This window comes from Marmota marmota, unplaced genomic scaffold (assembly GCF_001458135.2).
Source record: "Marmota marmota marmota unplaced genomic scaffold, marMar, whole genome shotgun sequence".
Taxonomy (NCBI): domain Eukaryota; kingdom Metazoa; phylum Chordata; class Mammalia; order Rodentia; family Sciuridae; genus Marmota; species Marmota marmota.
The window spans coordinates 57,301,974-57,327,393 of record NW_026000037.1 but is presented as its reverse complement, the minus strand read 5'-3'; the positions used below and the strand labels follow the sequence as shown (position 1 = coordinate 57,327,393).

Genomic DNA, 25,420 nt, shown 5'->3' with positions numbered 1-25,420 from the left:
AGAGGCTGGCCTGGCACTTGTGATCTTCCTGCCTCAGCTTCCAGAGCTGCTGGGATTACAGGTGTGCGCCATGGCACCCAGTTTGCAGTTTAAATCTTAATCCTGATCCTTTTCTTTAATCTCTGTTCATTTCCATCCTAAAAATGTGGCCAATCCTGCAACCCCCTTGGATTGCCTTTCTACCCCTTTCCTTTCTTTTACCTCCAAATTTCTGGAGCAGTAGTCTTCTGCTGTAGGAAACTGAAGTGACTGAGCCAAACACCCAGTTAATAAAATGTGGAGTCAGATCTTAACCCGTTTCTTTTGCCTGGGACAACCCTAATGTGTCCTTCATCCACCTCCCTTCCCCAGCCCCGGCACCCTGATGTGTAAAGTTCCCAGGATGCATTGGCTTTGTGCCCCCTTCTGTTCTTTCACTCCAGTTCAGCCTTTCCTTACCTTTTGCTTCACTATCACGTGAGTCTTCCAGTCAATCTCCTGGCCTCTTGCTTCTCTCCTTTACACTACTGCCAACAGGCTCTTTCCGAATCCCAGCTCTGTTCATGGTAAGCTTCTGTACAAAATCCTAGAGGTTTCTCATTGCCTACTGCAGAGTCCCAACTCCTTAGCACAGAATTAAAACTCCTCCACAATCTACTTCTCCAGTTTTACCTTTTATTTAAGGTCTGAACTTCAATCAAACCAGAACAGGGCTAGAATTTTCTGCTTCAGTCTGATTGGGCTCATCAGAACACTTTTGGTTGCCTGGTTGCACCAGGGTGCTTGAAATGTGGGGGAAGGGGCACTGTCCTTAAACCACACCAAGGGCCCTGTGTCTAGCATGACACCAACAGTCCTGTCACCCACATGGTAGGCTGTCAGTTTGTCCTTATCTCAGTCCATTTCCACTCCACTGACCATTCAAGATTTTGGTTAAATACTAATGTTTTCATGGAACATTCCTTCCTGTGCCCTCCTCTGACCTTACTTTGCATTTCCTATTGTAAAAATCTACCTATGTCTCACTTCTCCCCTTCAATGTTGTCAGCTCAAGAGGAGCCCAACAACAGTATCTTAAACCAGTGGTATCTGGAGATTTGTCATCAGGTGTGGCACAAATAATTGACTCTTTATTATAGTTCAAGTACATTGACTTATTCAGTTTAAAAAGGGGAATTGTATGGTATGTGAATTATATCTCAATAAAACTATTATAAAATAATAGTTCAAATGCTTGTATTTGTAAACGATTTATTTAAAAATAATTTTAGGCAGGACCTGCTACAAAGACGAGATATAACACACTCACTCGCATTTGTTTCTACTATTTCCTAAAACCTTATTTAAATGACAGTAAAAAAAGATTAAAGAGAGTAGGCTCAGTGGCAAGGAAACTACAAGAGGGAATCAATAAGGAAGGAGAGATTTTAACATATTTCTGGAAGATAAAATATGATGGAAGAAGATAATCGCTTCGGGTAATTCAAACTGCCCTCCCTTTATGCTAAAATAGGAAATTAGGATAAAAATTAAACTTGCCTGATTGAAGGCACTGGAGAGCTATGAGAGAGTAAAGAAACACTCGAGACCAAGGTCAAAGAGGAGGACTGAATTCAGAGAGGAGAATTTAGCATTTGCAACAACTTTTCATCCAGCCAAAACTAAGAGGTCATTGAGAAGCTGTGAGGCTGAGACATGTGGGGCTGAGGGAACAAATATTGAGAGTTTTATACACCTGTCTCTTAACACACACACACACACACACACACACACCCTGACTAGGGATCATGAAGTGCTGCTCTCTGAGAGAAAGTGAACCAAACACAGACTGCCTTAACAGGAACTGCAATTTACTTCCTTCCTTCCTTCCTTCCTTCCTTCCTTCCTTCCTTCCTTCCTTCCTCCCTTCCTCCCTCCCTCCCTTCCTTCCTTCCTTCCTCCATTCCTGCCTTCCTTCCTTATATTTTTTAGCTGTAGATGGACACAATATTATGTATGCATGCATGTATGTATGTATGTATGTGGTGCTGAGAATTGAACCCAGTACCTCACATATGCTAGGCAAGTGCTCTACCACTGAGCCCCAGCCCCAGCCCTTGCAGGCCAATTTCAACCCATCACCAGCTCTGACACTGGATGAAAATGGTCCCACTTACTTATGCCCCTGGTATATATAACTGTTTTATGGAGAAAAGGACGTTATCCTGGGCCTCCAATTGTTTTTTTTTTTTTACAAATAATTTTGCAGATATAATTGCCACATGCAATAAATAAATAACCAAGGGAATGAAAAGACACGAGAGAGAACCACAGTGTAGTCAAACTACTAAAAACAAAACCTTAAAAGCCAGGGAAAAAGACAAATTATATTCAAAGACATAACAAGTTGACTTACAACTCATCTTCCAACAGAAATAATGAGAACCAGTAGATAATGAAGTAATACCTTTGACTTTTAAGATAAATAACTGCCAATATGGAATTCTGTACCAATCAAAAATATCTTTCAAGAATTAAGGTTGAATAAAGATATTTTCATTAAACAAAAACTTAGAGCAGTATACCCATGCTAAAGGAAACACTAAAGAGCACTGTGTAGGCAAAAGAAAACAGAACCCAGAAAAGGAGGTCAGAGATGTAGGAAGAAAAGAAGCAATGAGGAACAATGAAAATGGTAATTAGAAATTTAAACAACCTCTCTTGGGCTAGGGATTTAGCTTAGCAGTGAAGCACCTATTTAGCCTGTGTGAAACCCTGGGTTTGATCCTCAGGACCACAAAAAATACAAACAACAACAAAATGCTTCTCTTAATAAGAGATTGATAGAAAAAGCAATAAAAAACTAGTAAGCATAGAGATGACAATAAACTTGACTATTGCATATTATAGAAGACTGAAGAATACAATTATTTTTAAACTATGTATGGAATATTTACAAAATTTATTATATGATTTGCTATGTCATCTCAACAAATTTGAAATGCTTAAAATCATACTGAGTTTGTTTTCTGGCTGTAGATATTTAAGGTAGACCTGAACAACAAAAAGATAAGAGATAATCAGCATCACAAATTAAAAAGGGTATATTACTATACAATGTTATAAAATATCATAAGAGATATTTCAAATGGTTCTAACCAAACTTGAAAATGTAGAAGAAATGGAAACATTTCTAGAAAACATAAGCCTATCAAAACAAATAGAGGAAGAAATAGTAAACATGAAATCTTATTAAGATGAAATCTGAACATTGAATCTTAACTTATTGTTATTTATTAATCACAATTAAAACATTCCCTTTTAAAAAAAAGAAGTCACATATCACTCCCCAAGTAATTAAAAATATCTAAGAAAGAATTAATGTCACTTTTATAAAAACTCTTCCAGCAAAAGACAAATTGGGATATGAGTTGGAATAAGAGATTAAATAAATTTATATGTTAATCTCATCATGAGCATAGACATTTATTTTTTAAACTAACAAATTAACTCCAATGATATATAAAGGGATAATAAAACATGAAAAAGTTGGATTTATTGCAAGAATGCAAGGTTAGTTTAATGTACTCACTACATTAACAAAATAAATGAGAAAATAATAGGATTATTTGAAAATATAGAGAACAATATTTCATAAATTCAATGACTCTTAAGGAGAAAACCCTCTTAAGAATCAGAAACAAAAACAAATATCATAATTATTAATACAATACTGAAAATTTTTCCTTTTAGACTGGGAAAAAGACAAAAGTGTGTACTATTAGACTTTCTAATCAACAGTGTACTAGAAATCAGACCCAGGTAAGTGTGGAAGATTGATTACAATGATGGTCCTAATGCTGTGTCTTTCCCTGTATTCCTGCACTTTGCATTTCCTCCCCTTAACAGATGACTTCTATTTGTCCACCTCTTGAATCTGGGCTGGCTTTGTGATTTGCTTTGGTTAAAGAATGTACTAGAGGGCTGGGGTTGTGGCTCAGTGGTAGAGCACTTGACTAGAAGGTGTCAGGCATTCTCAACACCACATAAAAATAAATCAGTCAAATATAGAAGGCCCATCAACATCTAAAAAAAATTAAAAAATTAAATAAAGAATGTACTAGAATTGACAATGTATCAGCTCTGATCCTCAAGAGACAACTCTTCTCTCCCTCTCCACCCCACCCCTTTTCTTGAGGAGATTCTGCCAAGGGAATGAAAACACACAAGAGAGAACGACAGTGTAGTCAAACTACTAAAAACAAAACCTTGAAAGCTAGGGAAAAAGACAAATTATATTCATGGGGGAAAAGAGCAAGTTGGAGGATAAGACCAAGTAGAATAGAATCAAGTTAGCTAAGTTATCTCTGCTGTGGCCCCAGGCATGAGAGGAATCAGCTAGAGTCAGCAAAGCAGCAGAGCTGACCTAATTGCAGACACAAAAGTGAGCCTTGGCTATATTAGCTAAAATTAGCAGAAATATTCATCCAACCCAGCAACAATAGCTAACTGATACAGGCAGTAAGTCAAGAAGAAACAGGTATAGTCTGGGGATGTAGCTCAGTTGGTAGAGTGCTTGCCTTGCATACACAAGGCCCTGAGTTAGATCCCCAGTAGAAGAAGAAAAAGGAGAAGGAGAAGGAGAAGGAGAAGGAAGGAGAAGAAACAGGTATAAAGATTGGAAAGGAAGAAAAAATCCATAGTTATTGAATACGGCATAATTGTATATATATAAATCTAACTATCTATGGATATATTATTTGAATTAATTAATTAATTAATTTAGCAAAATTGCTGGATCTCAAATGGAAAATATCAATTGCATTTCCATATTAACAGCAAAAAAGAGAAAATAAAAGTCTTTAAAAAGCATTTTAAATAACATCAAGTTACATGTGGTACATGGAATAAAACTAACAGAATCTCTTCAATTTATAAATCATTTTTGGGAGAAGAGAAGGAGTAAACAAATGGAAGGATATACCACATTCATGGACTTTCCAGGCATTACTGGAAAGATAATACCAAAGAAATTCCAACAGCTTTTTTTTTCATTATTTGATTCTATAATATTTAAAGTCTCTTTCTTAGAGAAGAAAACAAAAACAAAAATGATGGGGCACTTGCTGTGCCATATTCTGAGGCTTATATTACAAGGGCATAGCAATTAAGTCAAGGATAAAAAAAGAAATCAGTGGAATAAAATGGAGAATTGAGAACAGACTAAATTGAGAACAGAATAAAATAGAGAATTGAGAATGAACACTTGATTTATATAATGATGGAATTTTAGAACAGTAGAATAGAATCACATTAATCTCATTAAATGGGGCTGAATAGTTGAATATAAAAAAATATGAAAATTGACCCTTACTGCACACCATTCACAAAACCAGTCTGGGTAAGTTGAAGATCCCAAAGATATTTTCCTTTAGGATCTTCTGGAAATGGAAAATATCTTTGTGATGTTGGGGTAGAGTAAGATTTCTTAACTAGCCATAAAAAAAAGCACTAGTCAAAAAGGAGATGATTGATAAATTACATTATTTTAAAATCACACACACTTTTTTTAAAATCAAGACACTTTTATAGAAACTGAAAGGGCAGTCTATCTAATAGAGACAATATTTTCAATATGCATAACTGAGAATATAAAATACTTGCTTCTAATTAAAAGAAAAAAATTGTCAATCCAATTAAAAATAGACATGTGACAAAAGAAGTAATCTGAACTGGCCATGAAATGCCCTCAATATCACTCTTAATGAGGGATATGTAAGCTAGAATCAGTGAGATTTGACTAAATACTCATCGGAGTGCTTTGATAAAAAGGACTTGTCATAGCAAGAATTGGGGAGAATGTGGATCAGTGATTGGACTCTTACAGAACTGGTGGGATTATACATTGGTGGGGTTACTTTGGAACACAGTTTGACATTATCTACTGAAGTAGGGAAACATATACCTTATATTCTGCAATTCTAATTCCACGTATATAGCCAACAGAAAACCATGCCAATACTAAGAGACAAACATAATGCTTATGGAAGTAATTTCCAAAATAGCCCCAAATTGGAACCAATTCCTTATTAAAAGCAGAATAGCTAATTAAAAAGAGAACAAAATAAAAATAAAGAAAAAGAAAAATTATGCTGTACTGCAGAGATCTGCATTAAAAACCAAAGAAAAAGAGGTAAAATTATTTAAAAAAGCAGAATAGCTAAATCAATTTTCATATTCATAGCCTAGAACACTACATAGTCAAGAAAATGAGTGAGTCCATACGTTTACATTTCACAACATAGATGAACTTCACCAATAGTACGTGGAATGAAAGAAAGAAGAACTAACAAAATCTCTCACTGCATGATTTCATTTGTCTAAAGTCCAGAAAACCTAACATAAGAGGCAAAACCTAAATAGTGTTTAGAGCAGCATGTACATGTGAAAATCAAGGAAGTGTTTACACTTAAAGCCAGGAGAATGGTTGCCTTGAGGGAGGTGTGGGAATAATGTTTGGGAAAAATCAGCAGGGAGACTTCTAGCGTGCTCAGAGTGGTCTATTCTAGACTGGAGGGGCTGTTACACAGATGCTCACTCTGTAATAATTCATGGAGCCAAATCTTAGGATTTGTGCCCCCCACCCTTTTTTTGGTATATTTATTATATTTTAAAAGAAACTTGGATGGAAGTGTATCTACAGATGAGCCAAACGGACAAAAGAGTGGCTCAGAACATGAGCAGCAAAGGGTCTGTAGTGAAGCTTTTAAAAAATGTTCTATGTCCAGAATTATTTGTGTGACCTGACGTGGTCTTGCAGCCTGCTGACTTTCTTCATGTTTGGTATCCTCACAGAGATACCATTGAAAGTTGACAGTTCAGAAAAGTAAATTTTAATTATATAGTTAAAGTTTACAAGGTCAAAGTCAAAAACAATTTAAAATTATTAATACTGGGGGAAATAAGGTGGGGAGCTGAAATAAAATCTATATTATTCATAGAGGGAGAATTAATGTTATTTAAATGATGAAACAAGCAAGTAGAAGCAAATTACAGTTGCATGTCATTTAACAATGGGATATATTCTTAGAAATGTGTCATAAGTTGATTTTGTTGTGTGAATGTCATTGAGTGTGTTTATACAAACCTAGATGGTCTAGCCTACTGTACACCCAGGCGCTATGGTATAGCCTATTGTTCCACAGGGGTGTGCACAGTTCATTGTTGACCAAAATGTCATTACATAGCACATAACTGCATTTAGAGATATGGTGGAAACCATTAGAAAAATTAGAATTAGAAATGATTTTTAAAATGGTGGCTTCTGGTGAGGAATGTGGAGAAGACTGCTTTCCACTATTTCCTTTGCTTTTTGTGTGTATTACTTTGATAAATCTAGTAAGACAGTTATGAGCTTCCAGGATGTATTATTCTCATCTACTTGAATTAGGAATTGCTTTTTGAGTTTGTGGCATTATGAATAACCCAAGAATAATGTCTACAGTCTTGTCTTATCTGTGCTGCAGCCGATAGTGACCACTGTTTCCAAATTACTCACAGGAATTATAGCTGTATCACTGCTTAATTATTACAGAGCTTCTCAATTATGATTTTACAATTACTTTCTTTTCTTATAATTACTTTCTTCTTGGGGCTGGGGATGTGGCTCAAGTGGTAGCACGCTCGTCTGGCATGCGTGCGGCCCGGGTTCGATCCTCAGCACCACATACCAACAAAGATGTTGTGTCTGCCAATAACTAAAAAAATAAATAAATAAATATGTTTAAAAAAAAATAATAATTACTTTCTTCTTAACTTTATTTATAGAGACATTTTATTTATTTAATTTTTTTAAAACCTTACTTTTTTTTTAAGAGAGAGAGAGAATTTTAATATTTTATTTTTTGGTTATCAGCGGACACAACATCTTCGTATGTGGTGCTGAGGATTGAACCTGGGCCGCACGCATGCCAGGCAAGCGCGCTACCGCTTGAGCCACATCCCCAGCCCTATAGAGACATTTTAATTAGAAACAAGCAGGTTTACAGTTACATTGTACACGGACAAGTGGAAAGTTATGAACATCTGAAAAACAACTAATTTTATCAAATTGAAAGTAGACTAATCAGTCACCAGGTATGGTGGTACACACTTAATCCCAGTGGCTTTGGGAGGCTGAGGCAGGAGGATTGCAAGTTCAAAGTCAGCCTCACCAATTTAGTGAGGCCCTAAGCAACTTGGTGAGACCCTATCTCTAAATAAAATACAAAAAAATGAAGGGGCAGGGGAGGAGCCTGGGGCTGTGGCTCAGTGGTTAAGAGCCCTGAGTTCAATCCCCAGTGCCCCCCACAAATAGACTAATCAATGCTAAAAGTGAAATTTCTAAAAGCATTCATTTATTACCCTGCCTGAGGCATTATTTCTTAAACAATGAAATAAAGGTAGTTTTGTTTCTTATAAACATTGCCTTTTGAGTGAAGAGCTGAAAAAAAATCCAAGATTCATCTTTTAAATGTAAAATTTAGCTATTGAAAAATTGACTATAGGGCTGGGGATGTGGCTCAAGTGGTAGCGCGCTCGCCTGGCATGCGTTCGGCCTGGGTTCGATCCTCAGCACCACATACAAAACAAAGATGTTGTATCCGCCGATAACTAAAAAATAAATATTAAAATTTTCTCTCTCTCTCTCTCTCTCTCCTCTCTCACTCTCTCTTAAAAAAAAAAAAAGAAAAATTGACTATAACTTCTTTTCCTTTTAAAACTATAATTTCTGAGATCTTTAAAAGGCATTTCACTATTTCTGTTCATAAAATGTTTATTAATACCCTCTCTTTAAAAACTCTGATAATAATTTTTCTATATATTTCAGGGTTTCTTTTTTCCCCTCAAAATCTAGATACCCCAATGCATACTATCTGCTAAGTATTTTAGAGCTAAGAACCTCTATTCTGAGAAAGGATCCTATAGGTTTTTTTTGTTTGTTTGTTTTTGTTTTTTTTAAAATCACACAGCAATCTTATATATTATTTCACATAGAGGAGGTCAAAAAAGCATGTCATACTGAATCATATTAAGTATTAGAATATATCATATGATATCATTATAATAGGACTAGCTCAACCTTGAGTGAAAAGAACAGCTTATGATGTAAGACTGATCAATCACATATACCATATAATTGAAAGTAACTGTTCTGTCAGATGTGTTTGTGTGACCAAATGAAGTCTCTCCATCTATTCTGCATGCACTGGTGTCTATTCTTCCAGACACTGTGCTGGGTTCCTATGCCCACAAAGATGGACAAGATCCCTCCCCCCGCAGCCACTCCAGCCAAGTGGAGACAGCTGACCAGTGAGTGGAGTTACAAAATGATGTGCCCCAGACTTGGACAGGTCTCAGTTTTCTTTCCTTTTCACTGTTTGAGTGATGGAGGTGTCTTGGCATTGAAGCCTTCATTGAGAGTGAAGGCTTTTCAGCATAACAATTAGCAAGAGAGGTGTTCATTTACCTTGTAGAAAGAATCTGATTTAGGCCTTTGTGCTGAAACACAGAAAATTATTCTGTGCTAGGAGACCTCAGGGAACTCCTCCAGGATGTGGGGCCCTCAGAAGTGGAGCCCTGACCCCAGGGGAGGCAGGAGGAGTGGAAAAGCCCCGTGGGGGCGGCGGGTAGAGACAGGAGCAGGAAGGGGACTCCTAGACCTCTACAGGGGCGGATTCTACATGGATTGAAAGGTGACTTGGTGGGAAATCAAAGGCAGCTTATCTGCATGATCGGCCTACTTTAAGACTTTGCTACCTTCTTAGATGCTGGGGACATGAACTGTCATTACTGTGGTGCAAGAGTTCACAGCATCCCACAGGGACCCATGGGATGAGAAAAGGAGGGACTGCCCAGCTCAGGCTGCACAACAGATGTGAGAGAACAATAAAGACAGAAGAAGATATTTAGGAATGTGAATGGTTCAGCGAGGCTCAGCACAGACCGTGCATCCAAAGAGGCCTTCATGTTCAGTAACAATAAATTATCGACTCTTTTTACCTTGGGCAGATTTGGGGCCAGGAAGTGCAACTCAGTGTTGAGCAAAAGAATTTCCCTTTGAGGATGAAGAAAAAAAGAAAAGGTGGGCTGCGATATTCTCAGGGATACCAGCCACTGGGGACAGAGACTTGTAGTATTCGTCTTCCCCATCCAGCACTTTGAGATGGCTGCAACAAAGAAATGAAGAGGATTTTTCATCAGAAAAAGCAAACAAATGGCATAGTCTTCCCGGAGGCAGCAAAGTTATGTGAGAAGTTGGAATGGGATTGGGTTCCAATCCTGGAGGGGAGGGCACTTAGGTATCACAAGGTCTCACAGCACAGAGGTTGGGGGTTCCATCTCTGGGTCACATACTGATAAGGGGTCCATTTTAGTAGAATCTAGAAGTTGTGATCACCTTGAAACTTGATTTGTGTAATTAAATTGCCTGTCTCCATCTGGTTTCCTCTAGATAAAAAATTCTCCTCCTGATCTCCCCCAGTTCTCAATACAGTACCAATTATCTACTTCCCTGCTATTCTCAGTAGAGATGCTAACAACAGATGAGCTACAAGCTAACTTCTTACTGTCCTCTCTTTCTCCATTGGGGGAAATTTTCTTTTGTGCATGTTTTAAGGCCCAGGGTAGGATAATGCGAGCAGGAAGCAGCCCATTTGCACTCAGAAGAATCCTCTTATTTGTGGAAAGAGAATTTAATACAACCCGCTACCTGTCTTCAATTATGAAGAAAGTACAATTCCCTAGAATAATTAGGAGAAATAACATTTGCCCTTAGGTGACAATCTCAGCCTTTCCGGACAAAATAGATGCAAGTTTTGTATACTTGCTACTGTGAAAAGTCGTTTCCAATGTCAATAACAGTGGCAATATCCGGATTGAATATTTTTAGAAGCCTCTCTGGAAAGTTTTGCCTTTTCTGTAATATCACAAAGGACCCCTTCTGTTTACAGTTGCTTAGAACTAAGAAGACAGATATTTACCCAAGTTTTCTTGGCTTCCTCTTGCTCCCTTGATATTCTAGAGTTCCCTGTGGAGAGGGCCAAGAACACACAGTCAAAGCAAAGCAGCAAGTCGTTAATTTTTAATTCAAAGTGATTTTGTGTTGAATGCAAGCAGATGCTGATAATATCAGAAGTCACAGCATAATTTTTTTGATCAAAGGGCTCAAGTGAGCCTGATGAAGCATGCATCTTGCTCGTCTTTGATAAACCACATCAATTATTCACCGTGAAGGCAGACATCCTGACATGAAAGCAACAGATAAAGAGCCTAAGCACATGTTCACGAGGAGAGCATAAGAGAGTGGGGGTGGGGCTGGAGGGGCTGGAACAGGTATTAATAACAGAATTATTAACTGGAAACAAAGCCAGCGAAGCAGCTTTATGGCCACTTTGAACTCACATTTAACTGGTTATAGTACATGGTGTCCTCAGGGCTACTCAACATTTTGGGCTGCTGACAGCGTCGGCGAGGTGTTCGCTGCTTCTGTGCAAGACCATCTTCTGAACCTGCAACCAGACAGCAACACTTGACTGTAAGCCGTCCCAGGTGTGGGGGGAATTAAGTGAAAAATGGCTTTTCACACAAATGCACTCAGGAGGAGCTGTGACCTGTTTTAATGGGCGCGGGGAGCTTTGCAGCAACTAGGAGAAATGTCATCTGAAAAGCACACGCTCAGGAATCGCTAAGTGTAAACACCGGCTGTGGTCTGTAACTTTGCCTTCATATTTCTGATCTGAATCAGCAGTCTGGCGTGACAGAAAGCAAATTGGTGTGTCTTTACTGGTGAGGGAGAGGTTGGTGGTCAGCCTCTGCCAAGGAGAGCACCTTCGGTGCAATAACTCCATTAGGATGACCAAGGCAATCTGGGATTGTTTGCATCACATCCTACAGTGAGAGTTCAAAGACATCTGGAGCACACATACTCTTGGGAAGATGAGAAGCAAATCTTTTGGTGGGATACACTTTGGGGGAAAATAGCTTGAGCTAGTATTTACCAAAGTGCTTTGAACACTACCACTGATCCATGCAGTTTCTGTAGAATGTGTCTAGGAGGGGAAGGAGGGTGATCCCATGTCATGGAGCAGCCTCTCCCTGTTAGTCTTGATTTAAGAACCCTGGACCAAGAGTGCACTGGAGATTAGGAAACCACGTGTCAGATGAATTTCTGATTCATTCCCCTCCCAAGGGAATGATTTTTGTGGACTCTGCTGCCCTTTTGGTCGTATATCTGAATCCAGATCCAGCAGTTCTAACTGCTCGCCAACACTCACACTCACAGATACCGTCACAGAACACTGTCTGCGGGCGTCCCAGCGCTGTGAGGAAGAGAGTGTTTCCTGAACAGGGTGTTTATGATGAACTAATTGTTCATCAAAAAGAGTCAGTGATCTGAATTTTGAATCTTCTTTTAAGCTTCAATAGAGATTTTCATTACTGAAGGAAATTCTGGGGGATTCTTTTCCCTGTACATTTTACATACTCTGTTTTGGAATTTAAATTTATTTTTAATAGTTACAAAAAAAAACCCATTAAAATTTACATATTAATGGGGTACCATGGGCTGTTTCTGTACTTGCATATCACCATGTAATGTTTCCATCTGGTTAAACATATCTATCTCTTCATTTATCATTTCTTTTTCTTTATTCTTTTGTTTCTTCTAGCTTTATGAAATGTACAGTAGATTACTGTTACCTATAGTCTTCCAACTGTGGGATGGCAAATCAGAACTTCTTACCCCTAACTATAACTCAGTACCCATTGATCAACCTTTTACCATCTTTGACCCCTGCTACTCTTCCCAGCCTCTGGTAACCAGGATTCTACTCTCAGCTTCCATGAAATCAACTTTTTATATTCTGCATATGAGATCATGCTGTACCTGTCTTTCTCATCCTGACTTATTTCACTTAGCACAATTATCTCCAGTTGCATCTGTGTTGTTGCAAATGACAGAATTTCATTTTTTGTTATGGATTAATAGTATTCCATGGTGACTATGTACCACTCCTTCCTCTTCCTTTCATCCCTTCTTTTCTTGGAGATTGAACAAAGGGCCTTTCACATACTAGGTAACTGCTCTACCACTGAGCTACATCTGCAACCCTTTTTAATTTTGAGACAGGGTCTAAGTTGTTTCTCTGATCTTGAGTTTGCAATCCTCCTGCCTCGGCCTCCTGAGTTGCTGGGATTATAATAATGAGCCCTGGCACCGGGCCTCCACATCTTCTTTATCTAATCTTCAGTTGGTAAGATGCTCAGGTTGTTTCCATTTCTTGGCTTAATGAATAGTGTTACCATGAACATGGGAGGGTAGATGTCTCTTCAACATATTCATTTCATTTCTTTTGGGTAAATAATAAGATTACTGAATCACATGGTAGTTCTATTTTTAGTTTTTGGAGGAACCTCCATACTGTTTTCCAAAATGACCATATTAATTTATATTCCTACAAATAATGTACAAGTGTTTCTTTCTTTCCACATCCTCAACAGCACTTGTTATCTTTTGTCTTTTTAGGAACAGCCATTCTTGGCAGGGCAGAAACACATGCTTGTAATCCCAAAGTTTGGGGAGGCTGAAGCAGGAGGATCACAAGTTCAAGATCAGCTTCAGCAACTTAGAGAGACCCTGCTTAAAAATAAAATAAAATAAAAAGGGCTGTGGATGTGTACTCAGTGTTAGAGCACCCCTGGGCTCAATCTCAGTATTGCCAAAAAAACCTAAACCCAAACCAAAACATAACAAAAATCTCAAAGAATAACCATTCTTACTTGAATGAAGTAATATCTCATTGTGGTTTAATTTGCATTTCTCTTATTATTGGTAACGTTGATTTAGTTTTTTATATACCTGGTGACCTTTTCTATATCTTCTTTTGAGAAATGTCTATTTAAGTCTATTGCCCATTTTAAAATTGGGTTGCGAGATTTTTGTTTTTTTTTTGCTATTGAGTGTTTTAAGTTCCTTACATATTTCAGACACTAACCCCTTGTCAGATGTATAGTTTGCAAATATTTTCTCCCATTCTGTAGGTGGTATCTTTGCTTGGCTGATTGTTTCCTTTGCTGAACTGTAGCTTTTTAGTTTGCTTAATCTCATTTGTCTATTTTTGCTTTTTTTTTTCTTCCTAGGGTTTTATTCAAAAAATCATTGCACATTCCACTGTCCTGTAGCATTGTTTTCATATTTGGGGGAAGTTTTAAAATAGAGAGCTATTAGGCAAGGACCATAGAAAATAGCAAATTATCTGTTTTCTAAGTGTTTGAAGTTTTTTTTGGGGGGAGGGGTTATGGGGATTAAACTCAGAGGTACTCAGTCACTGAGCCTGAGCCACATCCCCAGCCTTATTTTGTATTTTATTTAGAGACAGGGTCTCATTGAGTTGCTTAGCACCTTACTGTTGCTGAGGTAGGCTTTGAACTTGTGATCCTCCTGCCTCAGGCTCCCAAACCACTGGGATTACAGACATGCACCACCATGCCTGGTTAGTATAAAGTTTTGTATCTTGATTTTTCTTGAATTGTATACATGTGTGTGTATAATGAATATACAATTATATATAATATACATAATTGTATATATATTTGGACAATATTAATCCTCGATTTTCTTGAATTTGAACATATCTGTGTTTGGAAAAGACTACAGATTTTAAAAGTTGTTCATTTGACTACTCATTTTTTTTTCAACAGAAAGACTGAGGTCCATAAATGTTGAATGACTCATTTTAGATCAAGTGGCAAGGTGAAGACCCAACCCTAGATCTCTTACACATCGTGTGTGTGTGTGTGTATGTGTGTGTGTTTAACCTTAGCATATTGTCTTACAAGAAACTTTTAAAGCCAAAAGTCTAAACAGAAGCTTCATGAAAACACATTAATTAACATAGCAAACCCCCTTGCTTTCCCAGAGTTTCCACAGCTTTCACAAACAATCCTGTCTTCAGGAACACGGTACAGAGCCTGGTCTGTTGAAGTCTTTGTCAGAACTAACATGGGTTCCTTTTAATGGTTCCAACACACCTACTTCCTGTTAGCTTTGCAACATTCATATTCTGAAGGGTGGTAGTGTGGGGGTAGGTGTGAGAACCCTTGTGTCGTCTCCTTTCTGATTTATAGATTAATGAACAGAATTCTCCAGAGGTCAGGTTGCTGGTGTGAACAGGCACTAGAGGTCTGACATCTGCTCTTTCTTAGACCTTCCAATATTGCTGGAATTCTATACATGGCAATTCAAAAGACTGATCTAAAATAGTTTTTGGGTTCAGCTGGAGTTCAGCCCAGTTCAGCTGGACTTTATATAATGTTTACACTTGATCAGAGGCTTTTATTTATATTCTTTCAAGTGGCAAAGTTTAATATAAGATGTGGTTCTCGACTTTTGCTCTGGATGACTTTACTCTTCCCATGGGCTGGTATTCTCCTGATTGTTGGAAGGAATTAAGTTATTGGCTAGAATTTTATCAATTCTAAGACATCTCACATACATTAGAAAGAACTGTTGTGATCATATGGCATCTACACTATACTAGAATCTGGCAAAACTGATTGCCTAGTTTAGCACTGGATTTTAATTTTTTTTAAGTTCAATATCTCCATGGCACGACATTCTGCAAGGAGTGCTGCAACTTCTAGGTCTTTTGCCATTGGGAAAAAAATCTAAGTGTCACTGATACATGACCAATTTTAAGCAACCAAATAAATAATTGGAAAAAAGTTATTATGTAATAAAAACTGTTGGGCTGGGCTTGGTGGTGCACACCTATAATCCCAGCGACCTGGGAGGTTGAGGCAGGAGGATTGCAAGCTTAAGGCCAGCCTCAGCAACTCAACGAAGTCCTACATAACTTAGTGAGACCCTGTCTCAAAATAAAAATATAAAAAGTGCTGGGGATGTGGCTCAGTAGTAAAGTGCCTCTGGGTTCAATTCCCTGTACCAAAAATAAATAGATAAATAAATAAATAAATAAAAACAGTAAATACTGTTGGAACAATTTGATATTGGTATGAAAAATACATAAATTAAATTCAGATATGATAACACTTAATCCTATATGCAAGGTACTTTGCTGAATGTTGTGGGGGAAGACAAAGGGAAATAGACAAAGTACCTGCTTTCACTCTAGTAGAGGACCATGAGTCTTGAGAAGGTAGCAGCTAGTGCTGCTGAACCCAAATTAGTTGTTTAAAAAATTCTAAATCTTTATTTTTCTTAATGAACCTCTTGATTTTACATGCTGCAAAAAAATTCAGATGAGCTCTACAGTTAAACATTTTAGACATTCCCATACAAACTTTAGAAAGAAAGAAAGACTGTTTATTTCCACTGTGGAAGGAGATATTAGTGACAAGGATGGGTTCAATTATATAAAGTCAAATATTCCAGATGATGAACACTTGTACAACTAAAATAAAAGGAAATTCAACAGAAAGATAAAAAACAATTAAAATAAATACCCAGAAAAGTCTAAATCCATAATATAGATGATCTGAAAAAAGAGAGTCAGAGAAACATTTATAATCATCTCTGTATCTGCAGATTTCATATCCATGAATCACAAATATGTGTGCGTGTGTGTGTGTGTGTGTGTGTGGCCCTGGGTTCAATTCCCAGAATCATATATAATATGTTCCACACATAATATATTATATATATAAATATGAAATATATAATACATACCATATACATAATATGACATATATTTGGTACTGGAGATTGAATCCAGGATCTTGTGTATGCTAAGCACACACTTGACCATAAGCTCTACCACTGAGCTATACCCCAAACCTCAAAAACATTTGAAAAAAAAGATTATGTCTCTACTAAACATTTACAGACTTTTTTCTTGGCAGTAATCTCTAAATAGCATAACAACTATTTACGAAGCAGTTAATGTTGGATTAGGTATTATAAGTAATCTAGAGATGCTTTAAGGTGTATGGGAAGACTTGCATAGGTTATATGCAAATACTATGGCATTTTATATAAATGACTTGAGCATCCTCAGAACTTAATTTTTGTTGGGTCTTAGTGAAGTCCCCCACAGATGCCAAGGGATGACTGTATGTTGAGTTATAGTTAGGAAATGAGATACTGAATGATGTTCAGTGACCCCAACAAAGAATTGAATGAAAACAATTACAACTACTTCTCTATTAATGACTCCAAAGTTCAAAAGACAATGGGGGAGGGGTCTCAGTAAACAGTGAGTCATGAATTCACAGATTTCATCCCTCCTCAAGTGACACTTCACAACAAATATCAAGAGCTAAGCAACTTGTCCATCTCTCATAAGTGTCTTTCAGCCAAAACAAACTCTCCAGTTTGTAATACATAGGTTACTGCATCCCTACTGAGCTTTTTAAAGTTTATTATGTCATGAATCTCAGTTTGTACTTAACATAGGTCTATTTCTTTTTTCAAGAATCCCTGTGCCTTTTGAGTTCATATTTGAGATCTTCAACATATCCTTCTTTTCTGAGTTATAGATTTTTACAATAAACTAAAGCTAAACTTCAAGAAAAGCAAAAAAAATCTGAACAGCATTTCAGAGCACTGGGAAACTCAATACTCCCTACTCCTGAACCCCAAATCCTCACACTGTGTGACTGCACTCTTGTCTAAGCCTTGGTGAGAGATAAATAACTGAATTCAGTCAATTTGTTTTATAACTTCAAACAATGGGTTTGGAACTTCCATATTTCTTTTCTCTGTATTGGACATGCAGGTAGATCCAAGCTAGAGTTGCCACTTAAAGCACAGGACACCCAGTTAAATTTGGTAGCAAACGATGCTTTTTTTATAGTCTTAATATGTCCCATGCCATATTTGAGATATACTTATGTTAAAAAAAAAAGGATTGGTTGTTTTTCTAAGGTTCAGACCTAGAAATTTGGCACCTTGAAAGGCACAATTTTAAACCACAAATCAGGCTTTTTGTTCTCTCCTATGATCCTAAGAAAATGACTTCCACTGCTCCATTTTGACTGCTGAGTTACAGCTATTTTGGCTACAGGTACTCTCCCCTACACTGTCCTCTAAAACTGAATGTTTTACTTGGCACAGATATACCAGTTTTGGTAAGTTTCCTAGCAAGATTGCAGGTACAAGAGATCATAAGGGCGAGCAGGATGGGACATGCAGCCCAACATTCTCTGGCTTGGTGGGATGGTATGGGTCTCTGAGAAATGAGTAGGTAGTGAGTAGGAGTCCTGGGATGCAGGAGAGAACCCGTGGGAGGGCCACCATCCCTGGCACCCCCTGTGGGTCCTCAATCGGCATAGATATCTTCTGGATAGTATAACTGCTGATCTGATTGCCACTTTGTGGATGAGGCATTCCCAGGGTCACCTGCCAAGCAAAACATCTCCTTGAAGCAAACAGAGTGTTCAGTGTTCTAGATTTACATATGGCAAATCCCATAAGGGGTTACCAGATATACTCCTGGGGCATTAAATGGGATTAGTGTTACACAATTGATTTACAGAGCTCTGCCGATTCTGCATAAAGGGAGGTGCATAATTTCTCTGACCATGGTTCCCAGGGCATTTGAAGGTGACAATAACCCAGCTGTCAGCTGGGCTCCCCCCTGCCCCCCAAAAAAGCGGCCCATGCTACATGGTTCTCCAGAGGATTCCACCAGTAGCTTCCAGATGATCTGTCTTTTCTGGCTCTGTACCTCTTTCCCGGATCATTTTGTCTTGAGGTAGCAAATCATGTTTTGTAAAGAATCTTTTTCTTTACTTCATCTCATTTTGGGAAGGACAAATAACCTGAGATAACAGAGGCATAAGGAGATTGAGAGATTACACAGAAGTTAGAGGCAAAGCTCAACTAGGAATTCAGGTTTCTCAATATCTGAATGGAGGATTTCTTTTATACTATACCAGTTATTCAACTTTTAACATACCAATGCCCAGATCAAAGCTTGGACAACAACATTTTTATATTAAAAAATCTCTTTAGGTGCTTCACATGGGCAACCAGAGTTGAGAATCACAGTACTTAACCATATTAAATCTTTCCTTCCCAATAAGTACCACATTGGCAGAAAGTCAGTGCTAATCTATACTACTTTACAAATGCAGTCTAAGGAAGGATCTTTCCAATGTGTTGCAACACGACTTGTTTCTGATAGGCCTTGAGGCATGGGCTATTCCAGAGCCTTCACACGGAGGATGAGGGGGAATTATCAGATTTCTAAATTTAAGTCATGACATAGGGAGAATAAGCCTCTGGGGTTTGGCCCCTTGCTTTCATTGTGGAGGGACAAGAGGACTAGGAAGCTTAGGTCCCTCCATTTCTCCCATCAAAGACAGGGCTAGAGCTCACGATTCCTGATTCAGAACCCTGATCTATGCCTCTGTTATAATGCATATTGTTTTACTGAGACTTTCTTAGAAGTTTTCACCTCACCAAGTCTAACTTCACAGGGGACTAAGGAGTTTGTTCAATGGGCTTCTGGAAAACACACACACACACATACATACACACACAATCAGAAAGACAGATTTTCTCTTGGGGTGCATGTAATTCAGATCTTGCTTTCTAAGATGAAAGGAAAGCTACAAATTTTCCCAGTTGCCATGTTATGTCATGAACAATCTTCTTCAAAATTGCAGCATTGCTACAAAGAAAACAATCCTGAGTTAAATTAGTGCCTGTGGAAGATGTTGGAGTTATAAACTGTCAATGTGGAATTTTCTACTTATTAGTTAGGGAGGTGGCAAGAACTTTCTCAGAAAACCGTTCCATAGCTCAGGGCTTGGTACCCATTCAACAAAGAATGATTGAATGAATGAATGAATGAATGGTGACTATTCCCCATTTTTGTTTAGATCTCTTCCATTTATTGCAGCCTACCCTTTGATTCCCAGACTCTTAATCAGGATGTTGTTGTCAAGGCTTCTAATAGGAAAAGGGCCTTTCCTATCCTGGGACACCTTAAGAACTTGCAGTATACCAAAGAGGGAAATGAAATCAGCCTTTTAAAAGCAAAGATCTTTAGTATTTTTTTAAAGGGGTCTGTTTGGTATTTTTCTGGACTATGTATTCAATTTTGAACCAAAAAAATCAGCCATCCATTTAATTTGGGTTACAACTTTTGCCCCCACTTAATGATAAAGTCATGAATATTTTTCCATGCTATTAGCCTACTTTAAAATAGTATCATTTAGAGTTTTATTTTTTACCATAATAAATGAACATGATGTTCAAATAAATGAAGTATGAAAAGTCCAATTTTTTTTGACCCTCTGATTCTCTTTTCAAAATAGTAGCAACTGCTGGGACAAGTTTCTCACGTCTTCTAGAAAGAGTTTAAATGTCATAATTTCTAATGGTTCATTGGTATTTCATTTAATGGATGAATCATAATTGATTTACATAATTTCCTGTTTGGGGTATAGAAGTTGTTTCCAATATTTTTCTAAAATAAACAATGCTTTGAGGAATGTATTTATAGTTTAATCTTTGACAAACCTGCATTCTTTCTTAAGATAAATTTCTAAAAGCAAAACTATTGACCAAGAAAGATGCATATATTTAAAACTTTTGTTTTTCCATTTGTCATCCAGAAAGTATGTAGCAAAATATTATTCTGCCTCTTGCTTTTAAGATGACCTGTTTTGACAGTCCTCACCAGCATGGGACAGATCTATATAAAGAAATCTAGTAATTCAGTAGCTGCAAAAATAGCAACACATTTATATTTTTATTTGCTTTTCATTGATGACTTGAGAGGCTGAATATTCCCTGCCCATCACATTTATTAACCATTTGTGATCTAGGTTCCTCTGAAGCTAGGAGCAAGCAGCAGCAAACTTCATAAGTGTTGGCTGTGGGTGGAACAGGTCATTGCCTATGTGGTGGGATGGTGGATGAGTGGCCCCCTTGGCTAACTGGTATTGATATTTTAAAAATTAGCACGTTGTAGGTGAGTACACTATCATCAATCTACCTCTCAAACAGTTTTTTACTTTATTCAACATTCCCTGTATTATTATTATTATTGTCTTTATTATTTTTGATACCAGCTAATTTCCTCTTTAGTTAAATATGCTTCTTTTAAAATGAAACTTTATGTATCTATAAATTCACCTCAGTCATTTGCCATAGTTAGAAGTCAAGCACATAGTAAATAAAATGAAAACAAAACAATATCACTGTGCCTATGTAATATTCCTATAGAAAGTTCTGGGCTTCTTCTTCCTTTTTTTTTTTTTTTTTTTTGTGTGTGTGTGGGAGGTACTAGGGAATGAACCCAGGGGCACTTTATCACTGAGCCATATTTCTATCCTTTTTTGTTTTTAATTTTGAGAAAGGGTCTAGCTAAATTGCCTATAGCCTCGCTAACTTGTTGAGGCTAGCTTCAAACCTGCCAATCCTCCTGTCTTAGCTTCCAGAGCTACTGGGATTACAGAAGTACGCCACCATGCCTGGTGGTTCTGTGCTTCTTAAAGAAGATCTAGGGACACCTTGATCATTCTAGCCAGTGTTCCAGATCTCTATGAGTCAGACTATTCTTATTACTGTTTGACTCTTCAGTCTCATGGTAACCACACCCATTGTGTCTTTGATGATTAAATGCTATCACTTGGTCTTGCCCCCTGGGATCTAATTATCTGATTCTCTTCCGAATCTCAGTTTGATGACAGCAGTTTCCACTGTAGTCCCTGATCTATAGAGACAGACCACAGAGCTCTTCAAGGATGCTGGGTTTGTTTCCATCACAAATTTGTCTATTTCTCACAGGCTTCATGTGATAAATCCAGCTTAACATCCGAAGCTTATGGATACTTTTCTCTATAGCACACCAAAGCAGTGCTGGCATCTCACCTTTATTTAGTCTACCTTTTTGCCCATGTTTCAGCCAACCAACCTGACTGTTAGAGCCCTTTCTAATCTTTTGAGTTACAGCATTGAATCTAGAATCTCTGCTTCATGGCCCCATATCAATAAATTCAACCCAAGCCAACTCTATATTCCTTCCACAATTATGCCACATCCTTATTGTCCATTTCCACACATGTTCTCTGGATTTCTATTGGTATAAATTGGAAAAATATTGTAGTTATTTTGAAGTGAAGCTCAGTTCCTTTAAGGTCACACTTTAAACCTTGCTTTTGGAGCCTGTGAGACTTAACACCCATTATAGTTTCAAAACCAAAGATATGTGGTGGAGTGGGTCCTGAGGAGAATCAGCAGTACCTTTCAAGGCAAGATCTGTATCCTCTTCCCTTATTTCCTCATCTCAGATTACCATATTAGTTTTGCTTGATTAGGTTTCAACGGACATTTTCCTTATCTGTTCCCCCTCCCAGGGTGCTCTTCTGGAAGTTGTAGTAGTGAATCAGAACAAAGCTGAAAAGTCATTCTGACTTAGAAAGACTCTTCACAGTGAAATATAAATTTAGGGCAAAAGTCGAGGGTCTCAGGAAGGTTAGAACCAACTAAGTTTTAAAAGACAATTAGAGTGCCAGCCATGTTTTGCTTTGGGTCCTCTTTCTTTTTATTTTTGCATAGCACTCAGAATATTTGCACCATGTCACACCTTTTATTTTAGGAGTTTTTAAATTGCTTATTCTGAGACCTTCCTTGCCATGTTCCCTTATATCAGGTGCTTCCACTTGGTGATGACCGACATCATCTGTGTCTTCTTTGATGATGGTTGTTCCCTAACATCAGTCACAGGAAGGGCAGGATTTAAGGAGAAAAAGGAGCCCGAACTGTGCCCAGCAGGAAAAGAGCATTAACTCAGCTTTTTGAAAAATGTCAACATGAAAACTCTGAGACCTGAGTCTGATGCTTAGTGGACACATAATAGGCAGCAGTCTGGGAGGTGTCATTTCTAGATCTCCTAATGAGATGCAAATCACCTAGTGAACTATGGAGGAGCTGGGAAACAATGTCCTGGGTAAAAGCTGATAAAAATGGAATGAAAGAATCTCTTTGAAGACTGGAATGACATTTTAAATGCTTGAGGATATGGAACACTAGATAGTGCTGGTTTTACTAAACTAATTGTGCCTGGGTCTTTGATTCCCCAAGGCTGGGGACTCTGGGGCCCTCATCCCCAGCTCTGCCTCACTGTCCTGGTTTGGGTTCCTGCTGATAGTGTGCAAAGCCTGGTCAGCTGTTGTGAAAGCATAGGCCATGGTGGCAGGGTGGAGGGGGTGGTCAGAAGACCTGAGTATACAAGTTCAAGTTTTGGCATTTACTGGTATATGACTTTGGGCAAATCCCTTATTCCTCATGGGTTGCCTGCAAAACAAGGGGAGTTGAACTGGTGGTATAGTGATTTTTTTTTAACAAAGGATGGTGATGTGGCAAATTACACATTCTCATCTGGAGATCCTAAGCTGTTCTCATTGGAGTCTTGCTCCTTTTTGGTGTGTGAGGGTCTGTGAGCTATGAGAGGCACGTCTGGTGGAGATGTGTTGCTAGAAGTGTGTGAAGGTGGGAAAAGGGAGAGAACCATTAGCCGAGAGGCTTTTAAAAAGTCCCTTCCAACTTTAGGTTGCTGTAACTGCACAGTAATAGCTACTTAACCTCGTGGGGCCCCATCTGTGAAACGGACATCAATGCTTTTGACCCTCAGCTTGCTGGAATTTAAAGACAATGAATCAAACTTTGTTCAGGCTTCAGAAGGAAATGTTCTCCATAAATACAACAGAATATCCTTCTAACATGAGTCACTCATTCAACGAGCACGCTGCACAAAGTGGGCTCCTCTGAACCCCTTTCCAAGTCGTTTGGTTACTGATGGACTAAAAGTCCTCATGATAATCTTACCTACTCAGCCTGTGCCCAGCTGTGAGCAAAGACTGCTGTGTACAGGTTAATACCTCACAGCTGTACAAACACCCACCCAGGTCCATAAATTCTTAACTATTTCACACATAAGGAAGGGCAGTCATTAGTATGAATGAGGGCTTGGGGGAGGTTATGCACACAAATGACTAGCAAGTGTGTGTGTGTGTGTGTGTGTGTGTGTGTGTGTGTGAAAAAGAGAGAGAGAGAAAGAGCACTTGATCTGAAATAGAAAAGAATGTGACTGATAGACCCAAATGGAATCACAGGTGTGCTTTTCATTTTGCATAAATGAGATGCACAAGTGAAATCATTAAAAAAAAATTGGGAGTGAAAAGACCCATTATTGTACTTCTTTCAGTCTTAATCTCAAAGCCAAGAAAATAGTCTTTGGGTGGTGGGGGAGTTAAATAGAAAATAGTTGTTGGATTATTTTCCTATCTTGGGCTGACTGTTGGGACAAATTTCCTCAGTACATTATAAAATTCAATTTTGTCCAACTCTCTGGTAAACATTTAAAGAGTGGGTACAGATCATTTAGTTCTCTGCTCCAACAAAGAATTTAGACTTCATTTCTTCAGGGTCACACTGACCTCCTAAATTCCTTTGCATCTTTCTCTCACCATCTGATATGAAGTTAATGAAAATCATTATGGAAGCAACGCACAAAAACTTGGCCTCCCTGATCTCCATGTACTGAGGAAGTTAGTGAGTCCTGAGCCTCTCCCCTCGACTCAATATTCTCAACAAATGGATGTCATCAACCTTTTTCTCCTTTTAAATTCCCATTCTCTGAGTCATTTACCTGATCAATATAGTTATAAGCATGTTCCACTGTTTTTGTCTCCCAAAACAAGCCAAGCTTAACCATAGGAAATACTGCAGCGGTTACCAGTTTCTGTGTACTTGGATACTTGGGTATCTTCTGTGTTAGACAAGTGATGTAGCCCTTGACAAGGACATTAATCATTGCCTTCCCTCAGGCTTCTTTGCCCTGACTTTGTATAGGGACACTCCATGAAATGCTCTGGTCGCTAAGTTTGACCAGACTCAAAGACAGTTCCAGTGTAATTTAAGGTTTCCAAAGGAACCTATTTCAGGAGGTTCAAAAGAGTGGCCCTGATCCCAAAGGAGACATTCTCTCAGGGACTTGTTTGTCTTGACTTCGTCAAATAAAATATTAACAACCAGAAGCCTGGTATCATTTATCTGACAATATAGAGAAAATTGTATTCACAAGAGCTCTCCACTGGAGCGATCTTGGACATCAGTGACAGCACTGGGAAATGGGCCACCAGCTCTGACGGGGTGGGAAGCCCTGGCTGACTTGGCAGCGTTTCACCTCCAGTTTCTTACAGCCTCATCCTGTGTGAGAGAGGGACCCAGCAGGGAGGGGTTAAGTGGGTTGAGGAGCCAGTCCAGCCAGGGGTCACTAGCAATCAAGGACCAGCATTAAAAGGCAGCAGGAGACTAAGGGTCTCTGACAGGCTCAATTCCAGGCACCATCTGGAGGATGGACACTGGCTTAAGAGAGAGAGGAAAGAAAAAAAAAAAAACATAAAAATGAGTTCATGGAAGCCCCTGTGTGGAGATATAAACATGAGC

At 38.3% G+C, this 25,420-nt stretch overlaps 1 protein-coding gene across 1 annotated transcript in view; it reads right to left on the bottom strand.

Annotated features, from left to right (window-relative positions):
• The window catches only part of Myo3b (myosin IIIB), a 425,075-nt gene that overhangs the window by 16,406 nt on the left and 383,249 nt on the right, over nt 1-25,420 (bottom strand). The window contains exons 31-33 of the mRNA XM_015478942.2: nt 11,401-11,507; nt 10,980-11,026; nt 10,000-10,166 (exon numbers count right to left, since the gene is read on the bottom strand). Coding sequence (XP_015334428.2) covers nt 10,031-10,166; nt 10,980-11,026; nt 11,401-11,507 — 290 coding nt within the window. The 3' untranslated portion in view covers nt 10,000-10,030. The remainder of the gene's footprint in view (nt 1-9,999; nt 10,167-10,979; nt 11,027-11,400; nt 11,508-25,420) is intronic.